Raw genomic sequence first — 24597 nt, forward strand, 5'->3', positions numbered from 1 at the left:
GCTCACTGCCTTAGCAGGCGTTAGAAGATGCAGTTGTGTTCCTGATGAACCTGGTATCTGTGGTCCAAGGTCTTCAGTGGTACCCTCTACCCTCCCTCAGCCATTTACTCCCGTATCCTAGTCCTTGATATTTTTAAAAACTGATAACTCTTTCATAATCTCTTAATTCCATGTGTTATACTTGAAGTATATGTTTGGTTTGATGATTATAACGGTTAAAATTTTTTCAAATGGATGAAATGATAAATCTAGGATTTGCTTTGAAATACTTCTGGTGTCGGGTGGGGGTAGGGATTGGGTAGGGTTGTACTAGGCGAAACAAGTTACTTATAAATTTATTGATACTGAATGGGGATTCACTATACTGTGGCTACTTAACATAGTGTTGAAATTTTTCATAATGTGGAAATGAATCAAAAAGCCCTGTACATTTCATCTGGATTAGTATAATAACTTTTTTTTTTTTTAAATTGGGGAACTTTTTCCAGGACCCATCAGCTCCATGTCAAGTCGTTTTCAATCTAGTTGGGGGTGCAGCTCAGCTCCAAGTCAAATTGTTTTTAATCTAGTTGGGGGTGCAGCTCACTGGCCCCTATGGGAATTGAACCGGCAACCTCGGTATTATGAGCACTGCTCTCTAACCACTGAGCAAACGGGCCGCCCAGTGTAATAACCTTTTAACTGGTAACGTTTGCTCCTCTTTCTCCCATGTTTTCAGCAGCAGCCAGAATGTATTTTTCAAACTCAACTCCCTCTTAACCTTTCTGATACACTGACTGAGCAGACCTTCCTGTTCATCAGTATCACTGCCTCAACGCCTTCAAGTTGTGTTGCCCCTTGGAGCGGCCACTTCAAGTTTGTAGTCAAATGTTTTCAGTGAAGCCCACTTTGACCGTGCTACTAATAGTGCTCTCTCATTTTTTTTGCTGCTATAATGGAACCTTCATGAGGGTTCAGTCTTTTCTACAGAGGGATAGTCTTAAGTATCTGGAACAGTGCTTGACACATAGCTATTTGCGAAGTGAATGGTACCCAGTTTGCCAGGGAGGTGCAAGTTATAAAGACCCACAGCAATAACAGTGGGACTGGAAAGATGTTTTGGAAGGTTTAAATGGGATTTCAAAGCTGAATGTGAGGAAGAAATTTTCAAGGGACTATCAGAGGTTAAGAGGTGTTAATATTGAAAGTGTCAGTATTAACTTCAATATAAAGACCCACAGCAATATACCATGTCTCCACGAAAAATAAGACCTAACTGGAAAATAAACCCTAGCATGATTTTTTTTCAGGATGACATCCCCTGAACATAAACCCTAATGCATCTTTTGGAGCAAAAATTAATAAGACCCAGTCTTATTTGAGGGAAACGGTAGGTGTCAATAGCAGCTGTGAGAGTAGATGTGATTTCTCTAAGAGTGAAGGTGGGTTGGTATGCTGGGTGAGAACTTTATAGGCGGTAACTTGGGAGAGGTTGGTTGTAGCTAAGGAGTGATTCCATTTAATAACTTAGATACGGTAAATGAAAGTCTGGTTTCCCCAGAGAAGACTTCCATGTCGTCTGTGTCTACTATGGGTAAACTTTTGTGTGTTATGCTCCTAACATTGAGGTGTAGGAGTCCACATTTTATAATGAGAAAACACTCAGAAATAATCCAGTTGACCCACATCATGGGAGCATGGGGGAGGCAGTGTTGGGGCAGCACCCAGTTGCAACACCAAACCTATTCACATTCCACAGTTCTTAAAATTGACTAAAGTGTTACCAGTTTATTTGGAATAAATTACCTTGAGAATTAACCAGTCACAATGTACTGACCTAATTTTCCAGAAACTTTTAAACAGTTTTAAGATAGTTCCATGTGTGTGTGTACATATATATGTGTGTGTGTGTGTGTAACACACGTGTATAAATATATATACACATACATACACATACATATACCGTGTTAACCCCCAAAATAAGACCTAGCCAGACCAGCAGCTCGAATGCATCTTCTGGAGCAAAAATTAATGTAAGATAAGACCGGGTCTTATATTAATTTTTGCTCCAGAAGACGCATTTGAGGTGATGGTCCGGCTAGGTCTTATTTTTGGGGAAACGGTACGTGTATCAAAGACTTGTTAGTGAAAGAGTTATATTGAATAAAAGTGTAACATAAGATAGACTTCAAGGTTTTTTCCAACAAGTCTCAGAAAAACTTTGTTCTAAAGGTCTTATCCTGTCAAAAGCTGTCAACAGTTTCTAATGGACCCTTTATGATTTTTAAATGAGTTTAGGATAAATCTGAGTAGTAAGTATAATCGATCATAAGACAGATTGTTTACCTAAGGATTCTTCAGTGGTGATGGCTTAAAAAACATTAGGTTGGTACAAAAGTTATTGTGGTTTTCGCAATTGCTTTTAACCTTTTAAACCACAATTACTTTTGGCACTAACCTAATAGTAAAGTAATTCCCAAGTGGCGGAAAGGGAGGACTGTAAGCACTGGGTTTGGGATTTTAATATTTGGGAGCGTTATGGCAAGGCAGCAAGTTAGAAAAAGGAGGATGTAAGTTTTAAGCTTGAGCTCTAACTGGAAAGACATTAAAAAGTGATGCTTACGGACTTGTAAACCATGAATATAAGATACAAATAGCACAAAAAAGAGACCAGAAAAGCAAAACTTAAATTTAATTCCAAATCTTTGTTATTTGTAGGTAAATATGCACTTCTTTTTCAAAACCTTGGATGTTACAGATCTTAAGTTGGGAATGAGTTAACTGATACTTCTGTAGTAATCACTGGAAGTCTGGGTCAGTGAATCCATGTGGTATGAAGGGGGAAAAAACAGCCAAGTGATTCTTACTGAAATATATCTGTGTAGTTTATACCAGACCTGACAATTAAGTTCGGGAACTCATCCCAGAAAAAGTGCTACATCATTGCTGAATATCACTACGGTCCCTTTCAAAGTACTCCCCTTGGGAAGCTATGCACCCACACCAGCGCCTAGTCCACTCTTCAAAGCAATTTTGGAACTCTTTTTCTGCAATGGCCATCAGAACTGTTGTATTACCCTTGATGTCCTGAATGTCATCAAAATGTCTCTTCCTTTCAACATTCCCTTTGGGTAAAGAAAGAAGCCATTGGGGGCCAGAAAGGTAAGTAGGGAGGGTGTTCTAATACAGTTACTGTTTACTGGCTAAAAACTCCCTCAGTGCCATGTGAGCTGGTGCATTTTTGTGATGCAAGAGCCATGAATTGATGAAAAGTTCAGGTTATCTAACTTTCATGCAAACTTTTCAGCACTTCCAAATAGTAAACTTGGTTAACTGTCCAGTTGGTACAAATTTATAATGAATAATCCCTCTGATGATCTAAAAAGGTTAGCAACATCATTGCAACAAGTTCTTGAACTTAATTGTCAGACTGAGTATATTAAAAACAGTTGACCAGTTATTGTAATTTTGTATAGCCTCAGGTCCACTTAGTGAGTTCTCAAAGAGAAAATACCAAAAATTCCTTGGAAAGGCTAACCTAGAAACTACTATGATTGGAGGAGTGAGTACAGTGGGGGCAAGGAGAACAGAAAAAGAAAACAAGCAAAATTTTAGTATTTTGCCAGCCAAATAAATTTATTTCTCATTCGTTTGCAATTACTCGAACAATTATGTTACCTCTACAGTATCATTGAAAAACATTGCTATTCATTATCACTTAGAATCTTATATCTATGAAATTAGGCTTCTGACATAATAGGTGGACCCAGAAAACAAATCACAACTGCCTTAGAGTAGCTTCCTACCAAGGCTTTTTGAACCAAAGAGTTTTTCTTTGACTTTCAACAAAGTCTAAATTCCTGCAGAGGGTGGATAGTGACTAGCTACTGTGTGCAATGGGTTATTTAAGTGTTGATTAACCTAAAGAAACAATCCGTATAAATGGGTTTACATTCAAGATTTCTGACAATGGTTCACTGAACAAATCTTAAGTACAGAGTTCAAGAAAGTCAAACTCCTAAGTACAGATTTAAGGATTTACTTTATCCCAGTTTCAAAAGGTCCAATGTAAAAAGTTAACTCATTCAGACCAACATTCGGAATTGCATCAAGAGTCAACAGTTGCTGGGTCCAGATATGGCAGCATACTACGCCTTGAGAGGTCGAGCCATCTGTGCTATATAGTATCTTCACAGGCATTTGTGTCTAGCTCTCTAATCTTAGTACTCTTACCTTTCCATGAAGTGAGTTTTGGAAGTTAACCTTATTTTTAAAAAATCAGATCTGATAAAAGACCTCAGAATTAGGTGCTTTATAAATACTTGATAATTTTCTTTTCTACTGAGAAAAACTAAAGGATTGATGTGCCTAAGAGTGCTGTAACTGGCTATAGATAAGCACTGTTTATCCTACTGTGTTTTTTCCTTTCCATTTGAGAATCACTCTGTCTTAAAGGGGAAAGCACCTTCTTAGAAGTGACAGAATATAGCACTATCCAGTGTTAAGAGTTTTAAATCTCTGGTATGGAGTATAACAAAAAGTTGCACTTTTTCAAAAATTTCTTTTATGCTAAGTAGCTATAGGTATTTATAAAAGATAGCTAGGGGGTGGCCGGTTAGCTCTGTTGGTTAGACCATGGTGCTGATAACACCAAGGTTGTTGGTTCGATCCCTGCATGGGCCACTGTGAGCTGCACCCTCCTTAAAAAAAAAGATAGCTAGAGAGGAATGATGGAAAACAGCTCATCAGACGTCATGAAGTAATGTATCATAATCCTTATAGTTACCTGTCTACTAGCCTTTATCTTTATATCCAAGAATTCACTGTCGTCAACAGTAAACACCTAAGGGAAAATTCATTTGAAGCACACAGCAGAGACATTGTCATGACCTGGGCTACCACAAACCGTCTTCTACGATATAGGCATATCTTTTGAGTCACTGGTGTATGGAACCAGAGTGAATTTTGAAACTTTGTCATGCAAACAGAAATAGGGTCAGTTTAGCTAAGAACTTTCGTGTGGGTTTCCTCTAATGGTATATGTTGTAAGTTTGTTTTCCAAAATGTTCTTCTCTTTCGCTTATGAAAAATGACAATTGATAAAAGTAGAACCAGGGTGGAGAAGAAGCAACAACTAAAGAATATCAGTGGTGTCTTATGCGCAAAAAATAAGCAGGTAGTGCACTCCGTGTTTACTTGCATCTGGCTGCATATATGACTGCTGTTCTCAGAGGGGAAGCCACTGTTGTTGATGAGGTGGTTGTAAAACTGAATTGAGGACTTTGCTTTGAAATCAGATGTGAAGAATCCAAATTTGCGCTTAGATTTTTCTTCAGTCAGTTTGAATGCATAATAGCCTTTGATTTTGACTTTATCAATCAGGTATGCTGAAAAATATCAGAAATGAACATTATCAATCACAACTATAAAATATCTTTGAAAAAGAAATGTTTTCATTGAAACAAGGTAAACATGTCCATAAGTGATTTTCCTTAAAGGGCTTTTTGACATTCTTCTATAATTGATATTAAGGTGAAAATATGTGTAATAATTTAAGTTTAAATTTTGAAGTCTTACTTTGATGCATATATAATATAAAAATATCCGGGGGGGGGGAGCAAATTTAAGAATTAGAGGTATGAAGGTCAAAGGACTGTCACTTTTGATCATAGGGTCACAGCAGGAAAATCTTGCTTATTTGGTCTGCTTCCAAACCTCAGATATGCCCTTGGTGCTGCCAATAACCGCACTTGGTTTCCCCAAATCACTCACTCTGTCCTGTTTTCATCTTTTCTATGTCCTCAAACTTACAGCACCTCCTTTGTCATCCTTGCTTTAAAGTGATGACCTTCCTACTTCACTGAAAAACAAGCACTCAGGGCACTTCTCCAATCTCTCACAATCACATCTACCTGCCTACTGACTAAACATGCTGTAACTTCTGGTATCTTAAAAGCACTCACTTCCCTTGATTACACATCCTCTAGTTACCTTTCACAGGATTAGCTCCTGTTCAGTCTCTTACTGATTTCTCATCTCCGACCTCTGAAGTTTGAAGTGTCCTAGGACTCTGCCCCTTCTCTATGGTTGCTCCCTCAGCGATTTCATTGAGCCCTATTTTTAAAAATCCATTTGCTCTTGAGTCCCAAATTTGTATCTCAGCCCCAGACCTCTCCTCTGAACCTGAGACTCTTGTATCTATTAGCCTACTTGGCATCTAATTGGCTCTCTAATGGGCATCTCAGACCACCTGTGCAACACCAAAACAACTCTTCCAAAAGCCTGTGCCTACCAGTCTCCCCCAACCTGGTAAATGGCCACTTCATTCTTTTATTTAAACCAAAACCTTGGAATCATTTTTCACTTTTATCTCACACCCCACACCCAATCCTGTTGACTTTATCTTCAAACTATATTCAGAATCTAGCCACTTCTCACCATCTTCTCTGCACAATGTTTTTTGGCTAGTGTCTAAGGAATTTGACAGCAGCACTAATATCATATATGCCCTAGCGGGAAAAATGAGCCTTTTTTCCTTAAAAATGAAAATTTAAAATACCCAGCGTCGTCGTAGATAAAGTACGCTTATTGTACTCTTACTTTGGATTCCCCAACTTTCTGGTTCCAAACGTAGTTACAGTCCTAGTATTGCTTGAGCCTGGGGCTTGGGGCTGGGGATGAGGGTCTGCCCCGTGTGGCGAAGCAGGGCCCCTGGCCGGGGTGCGGAGGCCGGAAAGGCGGAGAACGCGAGCGAAGGTTTGCGACGTTCGATGCAGACCCTTTCTCCCGGGGTGCGGGGGAGGTGGGGGGACGCCTTTTAACCAGTGCGTAGGAACCAGGGAACAGTGCTGAGGCTCAGGTACACGAGAAACAGTCCTGAGGGCTTAGGCCTTGGCTGGCAAAGGACTGCACCCCCACCCCATTTCCAATTCTAGACTTACCTCCGCGCCAACTGTACAAGCAGACCCTCATTCCAAGCCCCGCGCCCCGGGGCTCAAGCAATACCAGGACTGTAACTGCATTTGGAAGCAGAAAGTGGGGGAATCCAAAATAAGAGAATACGATAACCTGCTTTACTACGAGGGTGGGTATTTCAAATTTTTGTTTTCTAAGGAAAAAGGCTGCCGCAGGCGAGCAGTTCGCATCAGTACCGCCCCCCTGCACAGGATATCCATGTTAGGAAGAGGCTTCAATTTCCAGTACTATTGCAGTCTGGGGTGAACTATCTCCAAAGTCGCGATCCGCGACATCCCTAAGAGCCAGATTGCTAAACACTCATAAGAAAAAGAAACCACAAGACGGGGCATGGAACTATGGGGGTGGCGGAGGTGGTAAGGACGCGGCAAACGCGGCAAGGAGGCCGCAGAAGGTCGTTCGCCACCCCTCCAATGTCCGCAATGGTTGCGCCGTGACGTCGCTGGGCTTAGTCATAACACGCTGTTATAAAAACGCTGCGGCTTGTGCTCCAACCATAACTGCAGCGGGCAGCGGAGAAGCCGGGGCGGAGCGGGCGGCCGCGGCGGACAAGCGGTGACCGCGTGCCTACCCAGCTCTGCCCCTCAGCCCCTCGCCCTGGCTTTGAGAACAACACGGTCAGTGATGTTTGCTTCAACGCTCACTACGAGGTGTCATCCTCCTGCTGCCACAGCGTCTCCCTGGCCGAGGGACAGTCCTATAACCACTCCAGCTTGGGCTCTCCTGTCAAGGCGCAGGTAAGGCTGGCTTTGCGCCACTCAAGGCCTGGGGCTCAGCGTCACCAGGAAGGAAGCACCGGGTGGGACTCTCAGGAAGACTAGTCAGGTACCTGTTTCGCTGGGGATGGAGGCTGTCCGGGCCCGAGCAGCCCTATCTCGGGAGCTCGGACTTGTTCCGAGTGCATCCATGCTTGTATAGTAAAAATCAGTGTCTGCCCACCCCGCTCCCCACTCATTCTGAGCTGTCTTCAATCCTGCACTCGTCACTGGTCTCTGACATTAACTGAGGCATACGTGTCCCAAGCAAAGACTTGCAAACTTACCATCTCCACTTTTAATAACCTGATCCAACCCACCATTATCTGTTACCTACGAGTAGACTAGTACAATCACCGTTTCTGTTTTGCTCCTTTACAGTTGACAAGAGTAAAATTTTGAGATATCCTAAATTAAATTACATCTGGACAATGGGAAGAAGAGACAAGGAGTTTGGTCAGCTAACAAAGCCAAAACCAACCAAAGATTGCTCACATTCCTAAATGTATATTGAAACTTTGAATCAAATTCCAGGTGGCTAGTTCAGCTCTTATCTAAAAAGGGATGCCGATCGCCAGACTCCACCGCATCTTGCTTATATATGAACTTTCTGGATTGTTGTCCACAACCAATCCAGAAGCATCAAATACTTCCTTACGGACTATGCACCTATCCCATAACTGTCTCCACTTCACTTTCGCACCCTCGTTTATCTATAGCCAATGTAAATTCAAAACAATTTACATCTTTCTTCCCTCAAACCCACTGTATAAAAATCTCAGTCAGCTCCAAGGTGGTGGACATGTCTGTCTTTTCCATGTAGCACTGCTGGTGGTGGTTCAGGCTGCATGCCCCACTATCTGTCCTTTTTCTGGCCAGCATATGGCTCAAGAAACCCTTTCAGAAGAGCTTTCAGCCATGAAAGGTTTGGTTTGACATAATGTATTTACAAAAGAGCAGCCAGAGTGATTATTTTAAAGTGCTAAGTTAGATCATGTCACCCTTCTTTTAAAAACCTTCCAGAACCTTTCTATTTCACTCAGTGTGAGACCCAGAATTCCTGACCTGCGTCTTCCTTTACCTCCCTGGCCTCATCTTTTCTTTACTTCCCCCCTTGCTCATTCTTCTCTACACTCTGACATCCTTCCTTATCCTCACACAGGCCAGGCATGCTCCACATCAGGGTTTCTGCATTTGGTATTCCCTCACCTGGAACACTGTTTCCAAATAACTGCATTGGTTTGCTGCGTCACCGCTCCAGATCTTTGAAGACTTCCCTAACCACTCTATTTAGAGTTGTAATCACTCTCCTTTCTCCCACCCCTGGGGACCCTCTTCCCTGCTCTATTTTATTTCTATAGACCTTTTCACTTCTGACACACTATATCTTATCTGTTTGTTGACTCTTAATCCATAAAAATATAAGCTCCATAAGGACAGTAGTAATTATTTTGTTCAGTGGTAATTATAGTGCCCAGGACAATTTTTGCCCATATTAGATGATCAATGAGTATTGTTAAATGAGTAAATTTCTGGGAACTTTTTGCTGCTTCAACAAATCAATCAGGAACATTTAAAATTAAGATTTAAAGAATGATAATAGCCAATGGTGGGAAGAGTATATGAGATAAGTACTCTTAAACACTGCTGTTTATAATGTTTGACTAATAATTCCATATTGGTTAATCCATCCTAAGGAGATAATCAGAAATGAAGACAAAGATTTATACTTGTGTACAAAGATACCTATTTTTTTAGTAGTTAAAAAAAGAAATCTAAATATTAAACATTAGAGGAATGGTTAAATAGATGGAGACATGGCCATATAATGAGATATTAAGTAATCATTAAAATAATGTTAACAAGGAACATGGAATACATTAAAATGTGATATTGAGAAAATGTTGGATACAAGACTACTATGGCATGAGCTCAGTTGCATTAAAAATGTCTAGCAAGCACAAGTCTAGGTGTTTGGGGGAGTCAGATTTTGGGTGATTATTTCCTTCCTTCCTTCCTTCCTTCCTTCCTTCCTTCCTTCCTTCCTTCCTTCCTTCCTTCCTTCCTTCCTTCCTCTCTCTCTCTCTCTCTCTCTGTCTCTCTCTGTCTCTCTCTCTCTTTCTAATACTTTTCTATACTTGCCAAATTTTCCTAATAAGCTGACACTGTCACTAATGAGCCTATTCCATTCCCCTCATTTTTTTATTCACATTAGCTGGAAATGTCATGCTTCACTGTATCTGAAATGGCCCACGAACCTCACCTTTCAAGGCCTCCTGAATGTATTTCTCCAAGTAGTACTTTCGGAGTTCATCATTTTCCAGAGATTGGTCGTCGATGCCATTGGCTGTGATGTAAACATCCATGTCTCCATAGTTCCTTTGCATCCAGCTCAGCACCTTTCGCTGCCCCCAGGGCAGCACAGCCAGGCGGGTGGGGGAGCTCAGGCAGGTGATGTCCTGCAGAAACTGCACGTCCCTGTCCGCGGTGTAGCGGCTGCTGTTCTGGCGCGCGTACATCACGTACCTGGTGGTGAAGTGGTTCAGGGCATAGAAGTCGGCCGCGCCCTTGACCAGCCTACTTTCCTCCTTGGTGAACTGAGGCAACGTGGAGCGCGACAGGCCTTGCTGTTTCTTGAGGGCGATGTACTCCCTCATGGCCGGCGGGTAGTCTCCGGTCTTGAAGAGGGGTTCTGCAAACCAGGCGATTTCGAACTGTAGGAAGCGCTCGGCCGCCTGCCAGTGCGAGCCCGCGTAGGGGTTGGCGGGTTCCGCCCAGTCCGCGTGCAGAGACACCGACACTGCCCCCTGCTGCGCGGGCCTGTACTGCCGGTCGTAGAGGTGCCAGGCTAGGGCGTGGGCGATCAGCAGGTTGTGGGCGGCCCTGTAGGTGTCATTACTAGTGCGTCTGTAGATGTCACTCAGCCGATTGGGCTCGTTGATGGTGATCCAGAGCTTCACCAGGTCTCCCAGCTCTTGGAAGCACAGCCCGGCATAGTCCTGGAAGGCCTTGGCTGTCGATGGGTTCAGCCATCCTCCACTCTGCAGCAGCGGCGTGGGGAGGCCTAGGTGGGCGTGGGTCGGGTAGTGCAATGTGACCATTGTGGAAATATTGAACTTCAGTCCCTCACTGACCATACACCTGTAGTACCTCAGAGCTTGTCGGTTAACTATGGACAGGTTGCCATTGGGAAGGATTGAGGGCCAGTCCAGAGCAAACCGGTAGTGGGTGACTTTCATTCTTGCCAACATATCAAGTGTTCTTCTGATACTGAAAAAATCCGTGCATTGACGTGGCCGTGTTTTCAGCCTCACTCCTTCCACTTGGTACAACAGTCTGTTGCCTGTCATATTCCACACATACAGGTGAGGATCGGTGAACTGTGGGGTGGAAGCCACCAATTCTGGCTGTGAAAAACAAGAACATTCAGGTTAAGCTTGTTCTGGTGGACAGGCTCTTACCGTGTTTCCTCGAAAATGAGACCTAGCTGGACCATCAGCTCTAATGCGTCTGTTGGAGCAAAAATTAATATAAGACCCAGTATTATTTTACTATAAGACTGGGTATAATATAATGTAATACTAGGTCTTATATTAATTTTTGCTCCATCAGACGCATTAGAGCTGATGGTCCGGGTAGGTCTCATTTTCAGGGAAACATAGTATAGCATACATCATCAGAGAGGGAAAAGAGCCTCTTACTGACAACAGAGAAAATAAATGATGCGTATGTCCTACCTGTGTGTCCCAGCTGACCTGGAGATGTCAGAGAAAAGGCCTGATGGATTATTCTCCCTCTCAGCCCGTGAAATTTCCCAGGGAGACCAGAAACTAGGGCCTGGCTTGAAAAATAAGCCATTTTACAGAAAACACTGAGAAACTGTTTTCCAGTTTATTCATCCTAAAAATCTAGGTCATACCCTGGGGTTTCCCGTGATTCTGTTCAAGTGCATCAGGATATTGGCTTGGTACCCTCAATTGAAAGGAATCATGAAAGATGGACTTTTCAAACCCTGCCATAAATTGAAGGCAAAATTAAAATTCCAGTGGTAGGGATTTCACTGAGAACAGCACTTTTGGTTAGAGAAGGCTGGTTGAACCCAGCCACAGTTTCTAAAAGAAACCAGTGGGATCAGGTAGGAAATGACCCTTTGCATTTGCTGAATGCAACTCCCTAATGCCTCCTATTTGAAAAGTCCGAGTGATATGGTCACATGTGCATCATTATGTTCTCCCCCACTCACGTGCCTATGAGTACACATCATGTATTCATCCAACAGGAGAATACTGAACACCATTTTTATGCAAGGTACCTGGATTATGAGTGGAAAGGACAGTAAAATATTCTCCAGACACGCACACCTTGACTCTTAGATCTGATGGTGTCTCATTCCCTGCCCCGTCCACCAAGGAAACAGCCCTGGACTCCTGTTCTACTTCTGCCCCTTTGAAACTCAGACTTTGCAGCTTTACATAGTGACGGAGCAATCTCACCCACCTCATAGGTGTGCTGTGCTCTGTCAACTTTAAAGCACTCTACAAACAAGGTAGACATGACTTGGGTTTAGTTTTCCCTGGTTGCAATCATAGCTAGGCCCTTGAGTCTAAATTAAAACAGCAGAGGGCTTAAGAAAAAAAGCATTTCTAAATTCAAATTAATAAGAGAAACTAAGAGTTTTAAAAACAACTTATTTTAAAGTACTTTTTCTTCCCATGGCTGAATTTAAGTGCATCTGGAAAAAAATGATAACCTTTGGTAAATATTTTCCCTCTAATTGTTTTCTCATGTGTCATCTTTCATAGTCTAATTACAAAACCATATCACGGCTCACTTGCCATCTGTCAACCAGTTATCTAGAACATTAAACTGAGAGAACACTGATCAGATGATCTTGAAGTTAAATTTGTATATAATTATTTGAGTAAAATCCTCCTAGCCTAGAAAGCCAGTTTCAGTGTTTTGAAACATCAGAGAATCATGGTATTGAAAAGATATTTACAATGGGCAATCTGACCATCAGGTAAGGCAAGATCAAATGAAAATCTGTTTTACTTTTAAAAACCTTCAGAAAGCATTAGTCTTAGCAAGTGGGTGTGATTAATCTGCTAAGAGATCTAGTTAAAAATGATGCCCCTTGATCTCAACCCTAGTTCCCAGTGCTTGGTTCTAAAATTCTATTCTTTAGTATAAGGGTCTTGGGCTACCTGGAGAAATGGCTTTTTCCAGGTCTGGGGCAGGAAAAGAGTGAGGTGATGCTGGTACCGCTTGTGCCAGAAAAATAAAGAAGTGCTTGAAAACTGAAAAGGAAATTTTAAAAAGACAGGAGCAGTTTGAAGGAGCCCCATTGGCCAAATTTGGGATAATTTGAACATCAAAAGTTCTAATGAAACAATGACAACAGTGAGTTATAACACACTGAATTTAGAAGAGACCACCTTAGTGAGGTGATCGCATAGTAAGGTACAAAATGTTGAATCACTATATTGTACACCTGAACCTAATATAACCAATAGAATACTGTATACCAACTATACTTAAATTAAAAAATTAAAAAAAACCAAAACCTCATAAATGTAGAAGGAATAATCTAATTAGAAATTCACCATTTTGCGATCTATAAAATACTAATTCAAGCAAGATTCATAATCGATGTTAAGACCATTGGGTGAAATGTTGGGGAACAGGATAGTTATATGGTCTCAAAGTAGCACCATCAAATTACTTCTTATTTACAAATGGAAAAGTACCTTTCAATTAGGAGATCTGGCAAATGCCACCTTAACCAAGAAATCTAGTGGCTACTATTTCATCTGACATTTTAGTAATGAAACAAACTGACATCATGTGCCTTCTTGTGTGATGTGTTGGGAAATACACATCATCCATGTAGTGGTATATCCAGAAATAGTTAACTGAATCTGATAAAGGAACTATCAGAGAAATCCATGAGACATTCTATAAGCAACTGGCCCAGACTCTTCAAAAATGACAGTACCTTGAGTTTGGGGGACCGATTGTTCTGAATTAGAGAGACTAAAGATACATGACAGCCAATGTGTGATCCTTGTTTGTGATCAAATTTAAATATATATATATGACACTTTTGGGACATTAAGGAAATTTGAATATGGATTGTATGTTAGATATTGAATCAAAACCAAATTTCCTGAATTTGATACTATTATAATGAGGTAGGAGAATGTCCTTGTTCTTATGCGACACATGCTAAAATATTTTGGGGTGAAGTGTAATGAGGGCTACAACTTTTCAATGGTTCATAAAACAAAAAAACAGAGATAAAGCAAGTGTGGCAACGTGTTAACAACTGGTTAATTTTGCTGAGGGGAATATGGGTGTTTATTGTACGAGTTCGAAAATTTTCAAAACAATATTCAGAGGAGGAAAGAATGGTAAGAGCTTGGGGGAAAATAAGATGGGGGTATGTATAGGTCGGCATAGTAATATTTTTAATGTGTTACTTTCACTTTGTCAGCCTTCTTATAGAGGACATCTAGGTTTTGCCTACACATCACCTATACATACATCCTCCCGCTGATTTTCATAAAGCATCCTATTTTTTCTTGGCAAACCATTCATCCTCATTCTTAGTCCAACTTCAAGGGGAGCTGACTCCTTGCTGGGCTGCAGGTGTGAACATGAAACCCAGACCTGGTTGAATACAGAATTTCTTTCCCCTGACCCCAGTGATCAGCTTTTGCTCCTACTCAGCGTCGGAGTACAGTCCTCAGAATGGGGCAGACATTCACGCCGTCAATCTATGGGGAACAGATGGAGGTTTTCAAATGAAGCAGGAACTTGCAAGTTGGGTCATGCACAGGCAGGAACAGTTGTCTCTCCTGATCTCTCTTTTTGCTGGTGTGGGGACAGAGCCCCAAAGTGCAGTTTCCAGGCTCTCGGCCTCACGTGGAAAGGTGCTGGCTCAGGTAGTAAATGGCCATCAACTAGGATTGGATGGCCATCAGCTGTGGCTGGTTGGCCGTCAGCTGTAACCGGTGAGCCATTGGCCACTAATATAACTGCTGTGGCTATGCTAGCAGCAAATGCGGGCTAGCAAGAAGATGGTGGCTGAGCTAGCAAGAGCGGATTGCAGTTAGCACGTGAGGTTGGTTGTCAGAGAAGCGTATGGCAGGTTGCGGATCGTGTGGCTCCTGCCTCCTGTGTCTCCAACCCAGCCACCAGCAAGACTATAGTGGTATGACTCCCCTACCTATGGCTCCGTGGGTGTTCCTTTTTGGCCTCACCGTGTCCTGCAGTCTTATGTGAGGAGCGGGACCAGAGACCTCACATGACACCCTCCATGACATGGTCTGGAATTTTGGAAAATATAAACCTACTTGAAGTGGGAGGGAAAAGATGGCTGCCTGCCCATGCCGTGTGGAGGGGGAGATAGGAATGAAGTAGGTGGCTCTGTAGGGGACACGAACTGAAGGTGAGTCACTGTGTTTATATTACTGTCTGTATCTTTTCCCCTTTTATCATCCTGAGCCTTTACTAAAGTCTTGTTTAAATATCGACAGGGGTTGAAATTTGTAACCTGTGAACTTTGCCCAGTCAAGGTTTGAGCCCTTTGGTCTGGTCCCATCCTTTGTACATCTTGTTGTTTTCCATATGCTTCTCAAATACAGGCAATAGTGTCGTACTGTGAGGTCTTCTAGCATAGTGATCAGGAGACAGACAAATTTGGGTCACCTGGACAAATTATGGAACCTCCCTAAACTTCAGTTTCCTTGCCTGTAAAATGAGGGTTTTAAGACTAGCCAGAGAGAATGTGCGTGCATACAGCAGTTAAATGGTTGGCACATAATATGGGCTTATGCTATTATTTTGGAAAGAGCACTGTGCATCTGGAGGCTTGAGGGTTGCCTCTTACAGTTTTGCCTGTTACGCTGGGCAAGTCACTTAGGTCTCAATTATTAATTGATGCATCTCACTTTGCTCATCTATAAAACGAAGGATTTGGAATAGAGGATCCGTAGGGTCTCACTGGCTCTAAAGTTTACCTTACTCATTCACTACACACTGAGCACTTACCATGTGCCTGACACTGCTCTAGAAAGGTATATAGCAGGCAGCAAAGCCTGTAGCATCTCCACTTTTTTGTGGAGAAAGTGTGCATTCTAACAGGGAAGACAGGTGATAAATAAGAAAAATGCGTGAAATGGTTACCAAGGGCTGGAACTCTAGAAAAATGGGGAGATATTGGTCAAAGGGTGTAAACTTCCAGTTATAAAATTAACAAGTTCTGGGGTGGCTGGTTATCTCAGCTGGTTAGAGCGCAGTGCTCTTAACAACAAGGTTGCTGGTTCGATCTCCACATGGGCCACTGTGACCTGCGCCCTCCACAACCAGACTGAAACAACTCCTTGACTTGGTGCTGATGGGTCCTGGAAAAACACACTTAAATAAATAAAAGTTAAAAAAAAACCAAAAAACAAGTTCTGGGACTCTAATGTACAGCATGGTAATTATAGCTAATAATACTGTATTATATACTCGAAAGTTGCTAAGAGAGTAGATCTTAAATGTTTTCTCCACAAGGAAGAAATGGGAATTTTGTGACAGTATGGAGGAGGTAGCTAGTACTATGTTGGTAATTTTTTGGTGATATATAAGTGTAACAAAACAACACGTTGTATACTTTATACTTATACAGTGCTGTATATCAATTATATCAATAAGTATAACCTGGAGAAATAGAAGAATGTGTAAAGTACATGTATGTTAGATAGTGATGAATGCTATGTAGAAAAATAAAGCAGGAAAGTGGGATGAGAAGTGATACTGATGGGGTTATGATATTTTTGGAGTGGAGGGAAGCATTTTTGAGAACATGACATTTGAATAAATATCTGAAGAAGTTGAGGAATGAGACATATATGGAGACACCCTCTCCTCCCCCCCGGGATACAGAGACCTCATCAGGCAAATTACCCAAATCCATCAAACAACAGGAATCACTTAAAGGCCCACTAATGATTTACTTTTGGCAAAACAAAAATCTAAAATTTTTTTCCTGTAATTTTGACACTACTAACAAGTGCCTCTCACAAAAATGACTGTAAGTTCCCTCTGGACTGTGTGCTCCCTGAGGGCGGCCTCTTCGTCTCCATCACCAAGGTCTCCATCATGAGTTCTGGCACATGAAAAGCTCTCAGTAAGCGTTAATTCTCTTCTTCTTCCTTCCTCTTTCCCCAACTTCCCTTCATAACCTCCAAGTTATCACAGCATGTGAAATTGTCTGACAGCTCTCTTAGCTGTCACTGAGTCCATGAAATAAAATATTGTGCACTATTTGCCCCACTTTATAGTAAATTTGTAAGTCGCCACTTACCATAAGGACAGAGTCAGTGACACCCCAGGAGAAGTTGCAGGGAAACTGACCCTGCACATCTGGTGTGGACTCTTTGAAAGTAAAACCATTTTCTTGTATGATCTGTTTATAATAATGTGCTGAAGACTTGGGCTTTCTTTCTTTTTGTTCACTATTAAAATCCACATAAAATAATCCTCGGCGAGTGGTGTAAGCATCCTGCCATTCAAAGCCATCCAGGAGAGACCAGGCAGTGTAACCAAACACTTGTATTTCATCAAACCGTATTGCTGCATAGAGGGAAAAAAGCAGAGATGTTTGGAGGCCGAAACATGCTAGTTCATGTTTATGACTTCACTAACAACATTCCAGGGGACAGTATATTGTGAAACCAACCTTTTGCCTAATTTGTAGGCCCATCACATCAAATAGAAATTTCATGGTTATAGCTGAAAAGTGGCGGTTATTTTCATCTAGAATGCCCGCCCCCCCCCCCCCAACAAGTGAATGACACAGTTAAAGGATCAAACTAAAAATATTCCTGAGATTTAGTGTGCAAATCTTTGTCAGAGGGCATGGTAATTTCCAGAACTCTTTGGGACCAATGTTTGCTCATGACCAAGAGTTTCTCATTTCAAGCTTGGGTTGGTTCCTGTTTGTGGACAGACTATCTTCTATGAAACTACCCTTCAGGGACACAAACACCAGCTTTGAGAATTAACACAAATGAGTGTAAATATAAGGAGGAGAAAGAAGTACAATGATGTAAGAGAACAGGAACTCACTGGGCTGAGGGGCAGAAGGTGGGAGGGTGCTATTGGGCAAGTTTCTTAACTTTAGTTTCCTCATTTGTAAACAGAAAAGATTGGAAACGATGATGTCTTGGGACCTTTCTTGCTTGAAAACTCTGATTCAATAACTTTTAGGAATTGGGTAAAAAAATAAAACACGAAAATCAACAGCAACTTTAAAAGCAACAAATACCCAAGTCAATCATGAACCATTTCTCTTTCCTAAAAGTTTTATTTCTCTCATAGAAATGCCTCACTTCTGTATTTTTGGGGTTTTATCACTGATACTCTTTTCCTAAAAGAGAGAAAATCCATGCCAAGAGATTCCTGTGAGATATATACACTTTAACAGGCCTTGGTTCCAGTTCCTTTGGTGTTATAGGATGCTGAGGAGAGGTGGAATGGTAACACCTGGGAGATGACACCTTTCTGCTCAAGTAAATGGCATGTGGCCCAGGCCCTCTGCTCTGGAAGCCCTCCCTCCATCCCCCATATGTCTTGCCCTGTGGCTGGGTATGGCTCTGTTTCATGCTACTCCTTCCTGCAGCTTGGGCTGCAGGATCTTGCTCTCCTTGAGGACCCTTCCTGAGCACTCTGTACTGCAGAACCTGGGATTTTCCTCCAGGCTTGTGGCTTTTAAAGAGAGTACAGAGTTTTAGAAGGATCCACCAACAACTCCTTTATATTTGCATGAAATGGAGCCCAACTCTATAGACAGAACCATCATAATTTGAGCGTGTCTTCTGCTCCATTATTTATTTATATTTTAAATTCAAGTTTATTGGGGTGCCAATGATTAGTAAAGTTACATACGTTTCAAGTGTACATTTCTGTAATACATCATCTATATATCACATTGTGTGTTTACCACCCAGAGTCAGTTCTCCTTCCATCTCCATATAACAGTCACCTGTAGATATCACTCCTTGAGTAATGGAAAAGGAATGAAGGAATAAGTAAGGGTCAGAACAATATCCAGGAGCAATAGAAATTATTCATCTTTGCCATTCACAGCTCCTTCTTTGTCTTCAGACTTTTCTTTTTTTAATCATTTAGTCATGTAATAAGGTGAAAGGAGACAATTTCAAAAAAAGCTTTCAACATCTTAAAGTACTACTGCTAGAAAACTTTGGACATAGCTCTTTTAGCATTACGTCCTTTTAAAAGAATGAGACAGCATCGTATTGCCCATTAAGGATGTATCTACACTCTGAAATTACTTTTCTCTCAAACTTACCAGAAAAGGACATGAGAGTAACATTAAAAAATTCTGTCAACATTGGACAATACAAAAATCCAACACCAACAACAGCAACCATATATTCAAAGGTGACTTTAAATATGCTATAGCATATTTCATTGATTTAATTTTTTAAATTGAGCCAATATGCAACCAACCTTGCAGAACCTGGTTGAGGAAATTCTTCATCATGTAGATTGCTGTGGTATCTTCTGTTTCCACATGACTGTCTGTGAACCAGCCATTCTCAGTAATTAAGATTCGGGGGTTGCCGTATTCCAGTTTAATCCAGTTCAGCACTTCTCTTAAATTGAGTGACACATTTTGTCCCATTTTATCCATGGTATTCTGGGGCTTGAAATTGTTGGGTCCAAAGGAAAAGGCAAAGAAGTCAGCTGTGCCCCTCACCTCGTCCTTCTCTGCTTCAGAAAAAGGGGGCAGAATGGAGAGCAACTCCTTTTTCATCATCTCTGGATAGTCACCATCCCCATGGATAGGGTTGGCAAACCACCCGAGCACAGAAACCATGGACTGTTGGCACTTGAGTATATCTGTCATGTTTTCTGATCTGTTTGGTTCAATCCAGTGGGATCCCAACGTGATCGATAACCAACCCTTCTGATGTGGGCGGAAATTTGTATTGTAGTTATGCCAAGCTTTCGAATGAGCCTAAGAAGAAGAAAATATTATTAATCTTTATTGTCCTTACAAGGGTTGTGACTTGGCTGGTCGAAGGTCTTTCCATGAACAAATTCATGAAGCACAGGGAGATGCAGGGGGAAGCTGCCAGCGAGCCCTGATGACCTCAAATTCGACTCTCTGTCCACTTCCCTGTGTCTCCAACCTAAAGCTTCTTCTACAGGATTGCTGAGGGGCAAGCAGATTGCCCTAGTCCAAGCTCCATCTTACTTCTCTTTTGTCTGGCTCCTTTGCTGGGCCCTCTTGAGGCTGGGTGAATGTGAGCTACTATGTGTATTATAGGGTTTCTTTCTCCAGATAAAAAGACAGAGCAGTGATCTTTTGTTGTTCTACAGAATCTCCTTTTGGACCTAATTTAGAAGTTCAGGACAATGCAGGCTTTAAATGGATAATAATAGAGTCCATCTTCTAGGCTTGTGAGGAGTGAATGAATTAGTGCATATAATGGGCCTTAGAACACTTCCTGGTAAAAAGTAACCTCAGTATAAGCCTTAGCTATTGTTACTATTATAAATGGGTGGCAGACATGCACAACGTAGAAAACCAGTGGAAAGAGTGTGGGCCTTGAGGTCAGCACACTTGGGCTTGAGGTTCAGGTACTTACTGTGTGGCCTTAGATAAGTCACTTAACCTTTCTGAAATGTCTTAGTATTCTCTGCTGTAAAATGAAGTTAAAAAAAATGCCCTTGGAAAAATTGTTGTTAGATGTAGAGCTAATGTATATATTAAGTATGTAGCACAGAATAGATCACCGAGGAGCTGCTGCCTAGGTTACTATTATTGGTCCTCCCGGAGTTTACATTTCTGGTTGAGCTCTTATAGCAGAGCCTCGTGATTGGTGTCCAGTCTATGTAATAGGTATGAGTGCTAACTCAGTGCCTATATTGCCGGCCTTGAGAGGCTGAAATAAGTGTCAGAGGAACTTGCCCTCAGGAGCCAATAATCTTATTGGGGAAATGAGACTGAACTGGGTGAACAAGAAACATATAAAATGGCACAAAATAAAACATGAAATGAAAAATAATGAAAAGCCAAAAGGCACGGTTCTGTAAAGAGCCATGAACTATAATCAGAAGGAGAAGCAAACGTGAAGATCTCCAGTGCAGGACTCTAGGCCAGTGAAATGCCCAAACCCACATTACAAGTGCCAGTCATAAAATTATCCTTTATCTGTGTCCATCTCTCTTTCCCTCAGCCATTGACTTGCTTGCCTCTTCCCAGGTTTCCCAATTTCTCCTCTATTTGGCTGTTTCTGAAACAAGCGTACAAACCCTTACTTTTAACCCACAATGTCTGCTTTCAGTTTTGTTCCTTAACTTCCTTTTGCTCATTAGAGATGCTTTATATTGGATTGAATTATCTGAAAGTGCCTTTTTGTAGGTCAGTAACAATCAAATATGTACAATGGTTCAAACTTAATAGAGCCCGTGGACACCAAAAATGTTCCATAAATCCGGATAGAGTGGGGAAAGGTAGGCATTAATATAAGGGGTGAGGATTCCAAAACTGGTGCCTCTTTGCTTTATGCAAGAAGAGCTAATTTAAATCATTCCCTGAAAGATTTTTCTGAAGTAGATGCCTCGAGGTATTACCCCTCTGTCTACCTGGTCTTCCTTGGTTTTCACTGGAAATCCTGGAACCATTTAGCGCCCAAATGTTCCCAAGCATCCTTAAGAATGCTCTCCTCTCAGACAAGTTGTTCAGACTGTAGCTTCCTCCCCTGTCTCCAACCTTAGGTTCCAGCTTCTGGGAGCCAGGGACAGACTCCACCTTAAGTGGTCTTAGCCACTGTTTCTGGGCTTTTCTGGGCCTGGAATTACAATCTAAAGTCTGGAGAACCACCTTTTTTTCTGATTTGAAACAAAAGCAGTCAGGCTTTACCAGAATTCAAAAGGGGCATTCTTTGCTTTATTCTAATCGATCTCTTAATTCCTAGTGCTTTCATCCACCAAAAACCTCAGTGATCAGTACGTCTCTTCAGGGCTATTGCGCACCTTCAATGTATAAACTGTAAAGCTCTGAACACATGTAGGATTCTGAGCCAGAAACTAGCTGCCTTGCAAATATGATGCCATCAGACACTAAAGGGAGAGTGAGATGGAATCAGTAAAAATTCATTAAACCAGTCCTACTAGCAGTGAACTAGCCCTAATAGGAAAAAGAAAGGTGGGGGTGGTGTTGGGGGAATTTCTTTAAAATAGACGTTCTGTTGCATATTTCAGTAATTATATGAAAGATGACCTAAGTTATGATAAAGTCTTTGTTGCATCAGCATTTTAGTGAGCAACAGGACAGCTTAGAAAACAACAGACATACTTTTGCAATACCTTCCCAAGCAAGTTTTCTGGATATATATATATATACATATACACACATACACACACACACACACACACACACACACACACACACATACATATGGTCATGCCTCAAGGTGACCTTCGTGTTTCACAGTGTTTCTTTCACCTTTGCTACTATTTGCATAGGCTATCAAGGTATCGAGGGTTATCTGCTCTGGGCTGAAGACAGCCCTCCATTCTCATGTAGAGAATGTGGGGGAGATTCTTTGGGTGGTGCTTATAGTTATAACTTGATCCTGTTTGCTAAGTAACAAGGTAAAAAGTATTAGTCAGAGATAGTGAATTTGACATAGATCTTGATGAAACAGGGATAGCTACATATGTCCTTTGGTCTGATGCTCATAAAGGTGGGCTGTTGGGAAAACTAAACTGGGATTGGTAGGGGAATGCAACCTGGGCCCTGCAACCTTGCACAATAGTTATTCTGGGATTTTCCAAGGTTACCCTCTATCTGTACAAGGCCATCTACCTTTGGAATGATTGATTTAAGGGAGCTTCAACCTTTGTTCTTTAGATTCAGTAGCTTAAAGGGGAAGTTAGCCGCTTTTTCGTTTTGAGCCAGCTATCAGGGGCTCATGTCATTGAGAGACAGCTGCTAGTCTAGTGTAGCAGTTCTCTTTGATGCCCCTGGATATCCAGACTCAGATAAGTTCAATGGATGATAGGAGGCAAATAAGATAGCTGGCATAACTTTAGAAACAAAAATGAAGAAGGGATTAGAGGTCAGGAAGACATGGCAGGACACTTGTGGAAGGCATGGGTGGAAGACAGATAAGCAAACCCAGCATGTTATCCGTGTCTATATTAAGGAACCTCCAATCATTTGTCAAAAGTTAAATTTCCAAATCTGTGCATGATTTTAGTCACACTTTGGCCAAAGTATCTTCATGTGAACTATAAACTTGTTTATTGTTAAAGTGATGTAATAAAGTATCAAATAAAAACTATTAAAAAAATTAACTATAAACCTCCACAATCACAGCACATAGTTCTGTGTTCTCTTCCAGCTTTTCCCAGCTAAAATTACTTTGAATGTTTTGCATATTGTTTTTACTCTTCCTAATTATCTTAACAGTATGATAATTCACCAATTTGCTGAAATATGATTTATTTAGTCATCTCTTTTGATAGATCCTTCCTTCCTTCCTTCCTTCCTTCCTTCCTTCCTTCCTTCCTTCCTTCCTTCCTTCCTTCCTTCCTTCTTTTCTCTCTTTCCCTTTTCCTGTCATAAATAATGTTGTAATAACTAACTTTGGCCAAATAGCTTTTAATATGTTTGATTTATTTCCTTTAGTTAATCCCAGAAATGACTGTCTAACAATTTTTAAAGTCGTTTTGCATAACTCTGAATTGCTTTCCACACATTTTGTCCTTTGGTGTGAGTGTTCTTTGACAATCTATTTTGAAACATAGATTGCTCTTTTTAGGGATAAATGGCCATCAAGAATGATATAAAGGTGCTACTTACCTACATGGTACTAGAGAGGACAGACCTGGGTCTTGAAAGCAGGACACCCAGTCTCTAGTACTGGCCCTGCTACTGATTAGCTTTATGATCTTGGATAAATCATTTCCCTCTCAGCAGCCTCAGTTCCCTCCTCCATTATACTGAGCTAAAAATAAACACTCTAGAGAATTGTGGTGAAGATGGAATGAGGTAACATGTGAAGACCCTATGGAAACTACACAAATGTAAATTTGAAGTACTTTGAAAGAGCAAGCTGAAAATAATTTAACTAACTATGGAAAACAATGGTAGGGAATCTGTGTGGGCATGAAGAGGGTTCTCCCTTACCTCTCGAATTTCATGGCTAACATGTTTGTTCTCATTTGATTTTTTTGTAGCCAATTGAGTTTTATTCATTATCTATTTGGTCTGGGATTAATTTCAGTTTGATTCCTTTTGTTTCATCTACTCATCACTTCTTTGTATTATTTTCTACTAATTATAATTGTTGCTCTTCCAGATTATATAACATTCATTCTGCATTCCACAAATATTTATTGGGTACTTAAGATATGTGAACTTAACTGTTCATTGTTAAAAAATTATGTTACTATTATTTCCTTAAAATATGTTATGTGACTGTTATTTAATCCCCCCCCACAATCTTGAAATTCTCTTAGAAACTGTATATTATTATCCTTATTATTCTTAGGAGAGAATTTAAATATTAATAAAAGTTACCACCTTACATAAAGAAAATACTTCCTCCTATTTTAAAATAATCTTAACAAATCATTGATTGTTCTCAGTTTGCATAGCTTCAAGATTTCCCTATAGGAATGTAAAAACTAAACTCTAATAATATTTGTTCCTTCAAAATAATGGTGCTATTATTGTTTATAAATTCTGATTTCTATTATATTATTGCTAAATTCAATGAATGCCTGAGCCAGAATACAAATGCCTGAGCCTGGCAATACAAAAGGAGAAAGATGTAGAATAAAGTTCATAATTAATTAA

General features: G+C 41.0%; 1 protein-coding gene across 1 annotated transcript in view; it reads right to left on the minus strand.

Moving 5' to 3' along the window:
• Positions 1-3588: 3588 nt before the first annotated feature.
• KLB (klotho beta) overlaps positions 3589-24597 on the minus strand; it is a 33003-nt gene continuing 11994 nt past the window's right edge. Inside the window, exons 2-5 of the mRNA XM_019717564.3 lie at positions 19230-19740; positions 17062-17330; positions 9973-11116; positions 3589-5366 (exon numbers count right to left, since the gene is read on the minus strand). Coding sequence (XP_019573123.3) covers positions 4981-5366; positions 9973-11116; positions 17062-17330; positions 19230-19740 — 2310 coding nt within the window. The 3' untranslated portion in view covers positions 3589-4980. The remainder of the gene's footprint in view (positions 5367-9972; positions 11117-17061; positions 17331-19229; positions 19741-24597) is intronic.

The sequence above is a fragment of the Rhinolophus sinicus genome, chromosome 1, assembly GCF_057876585.1.
Source record: "Rhinolophus sinicus isolate RSI-liver-muscle chromosome 1, RSI-T2T, whole genome shotgun sequence".
Lineage (NCBI taxonomy): Eukaryota > Metazoa > Chordata > Mammalia > Chiroptera > Rhinolophidae > Rhinolophus > Rhinolophus sinicus.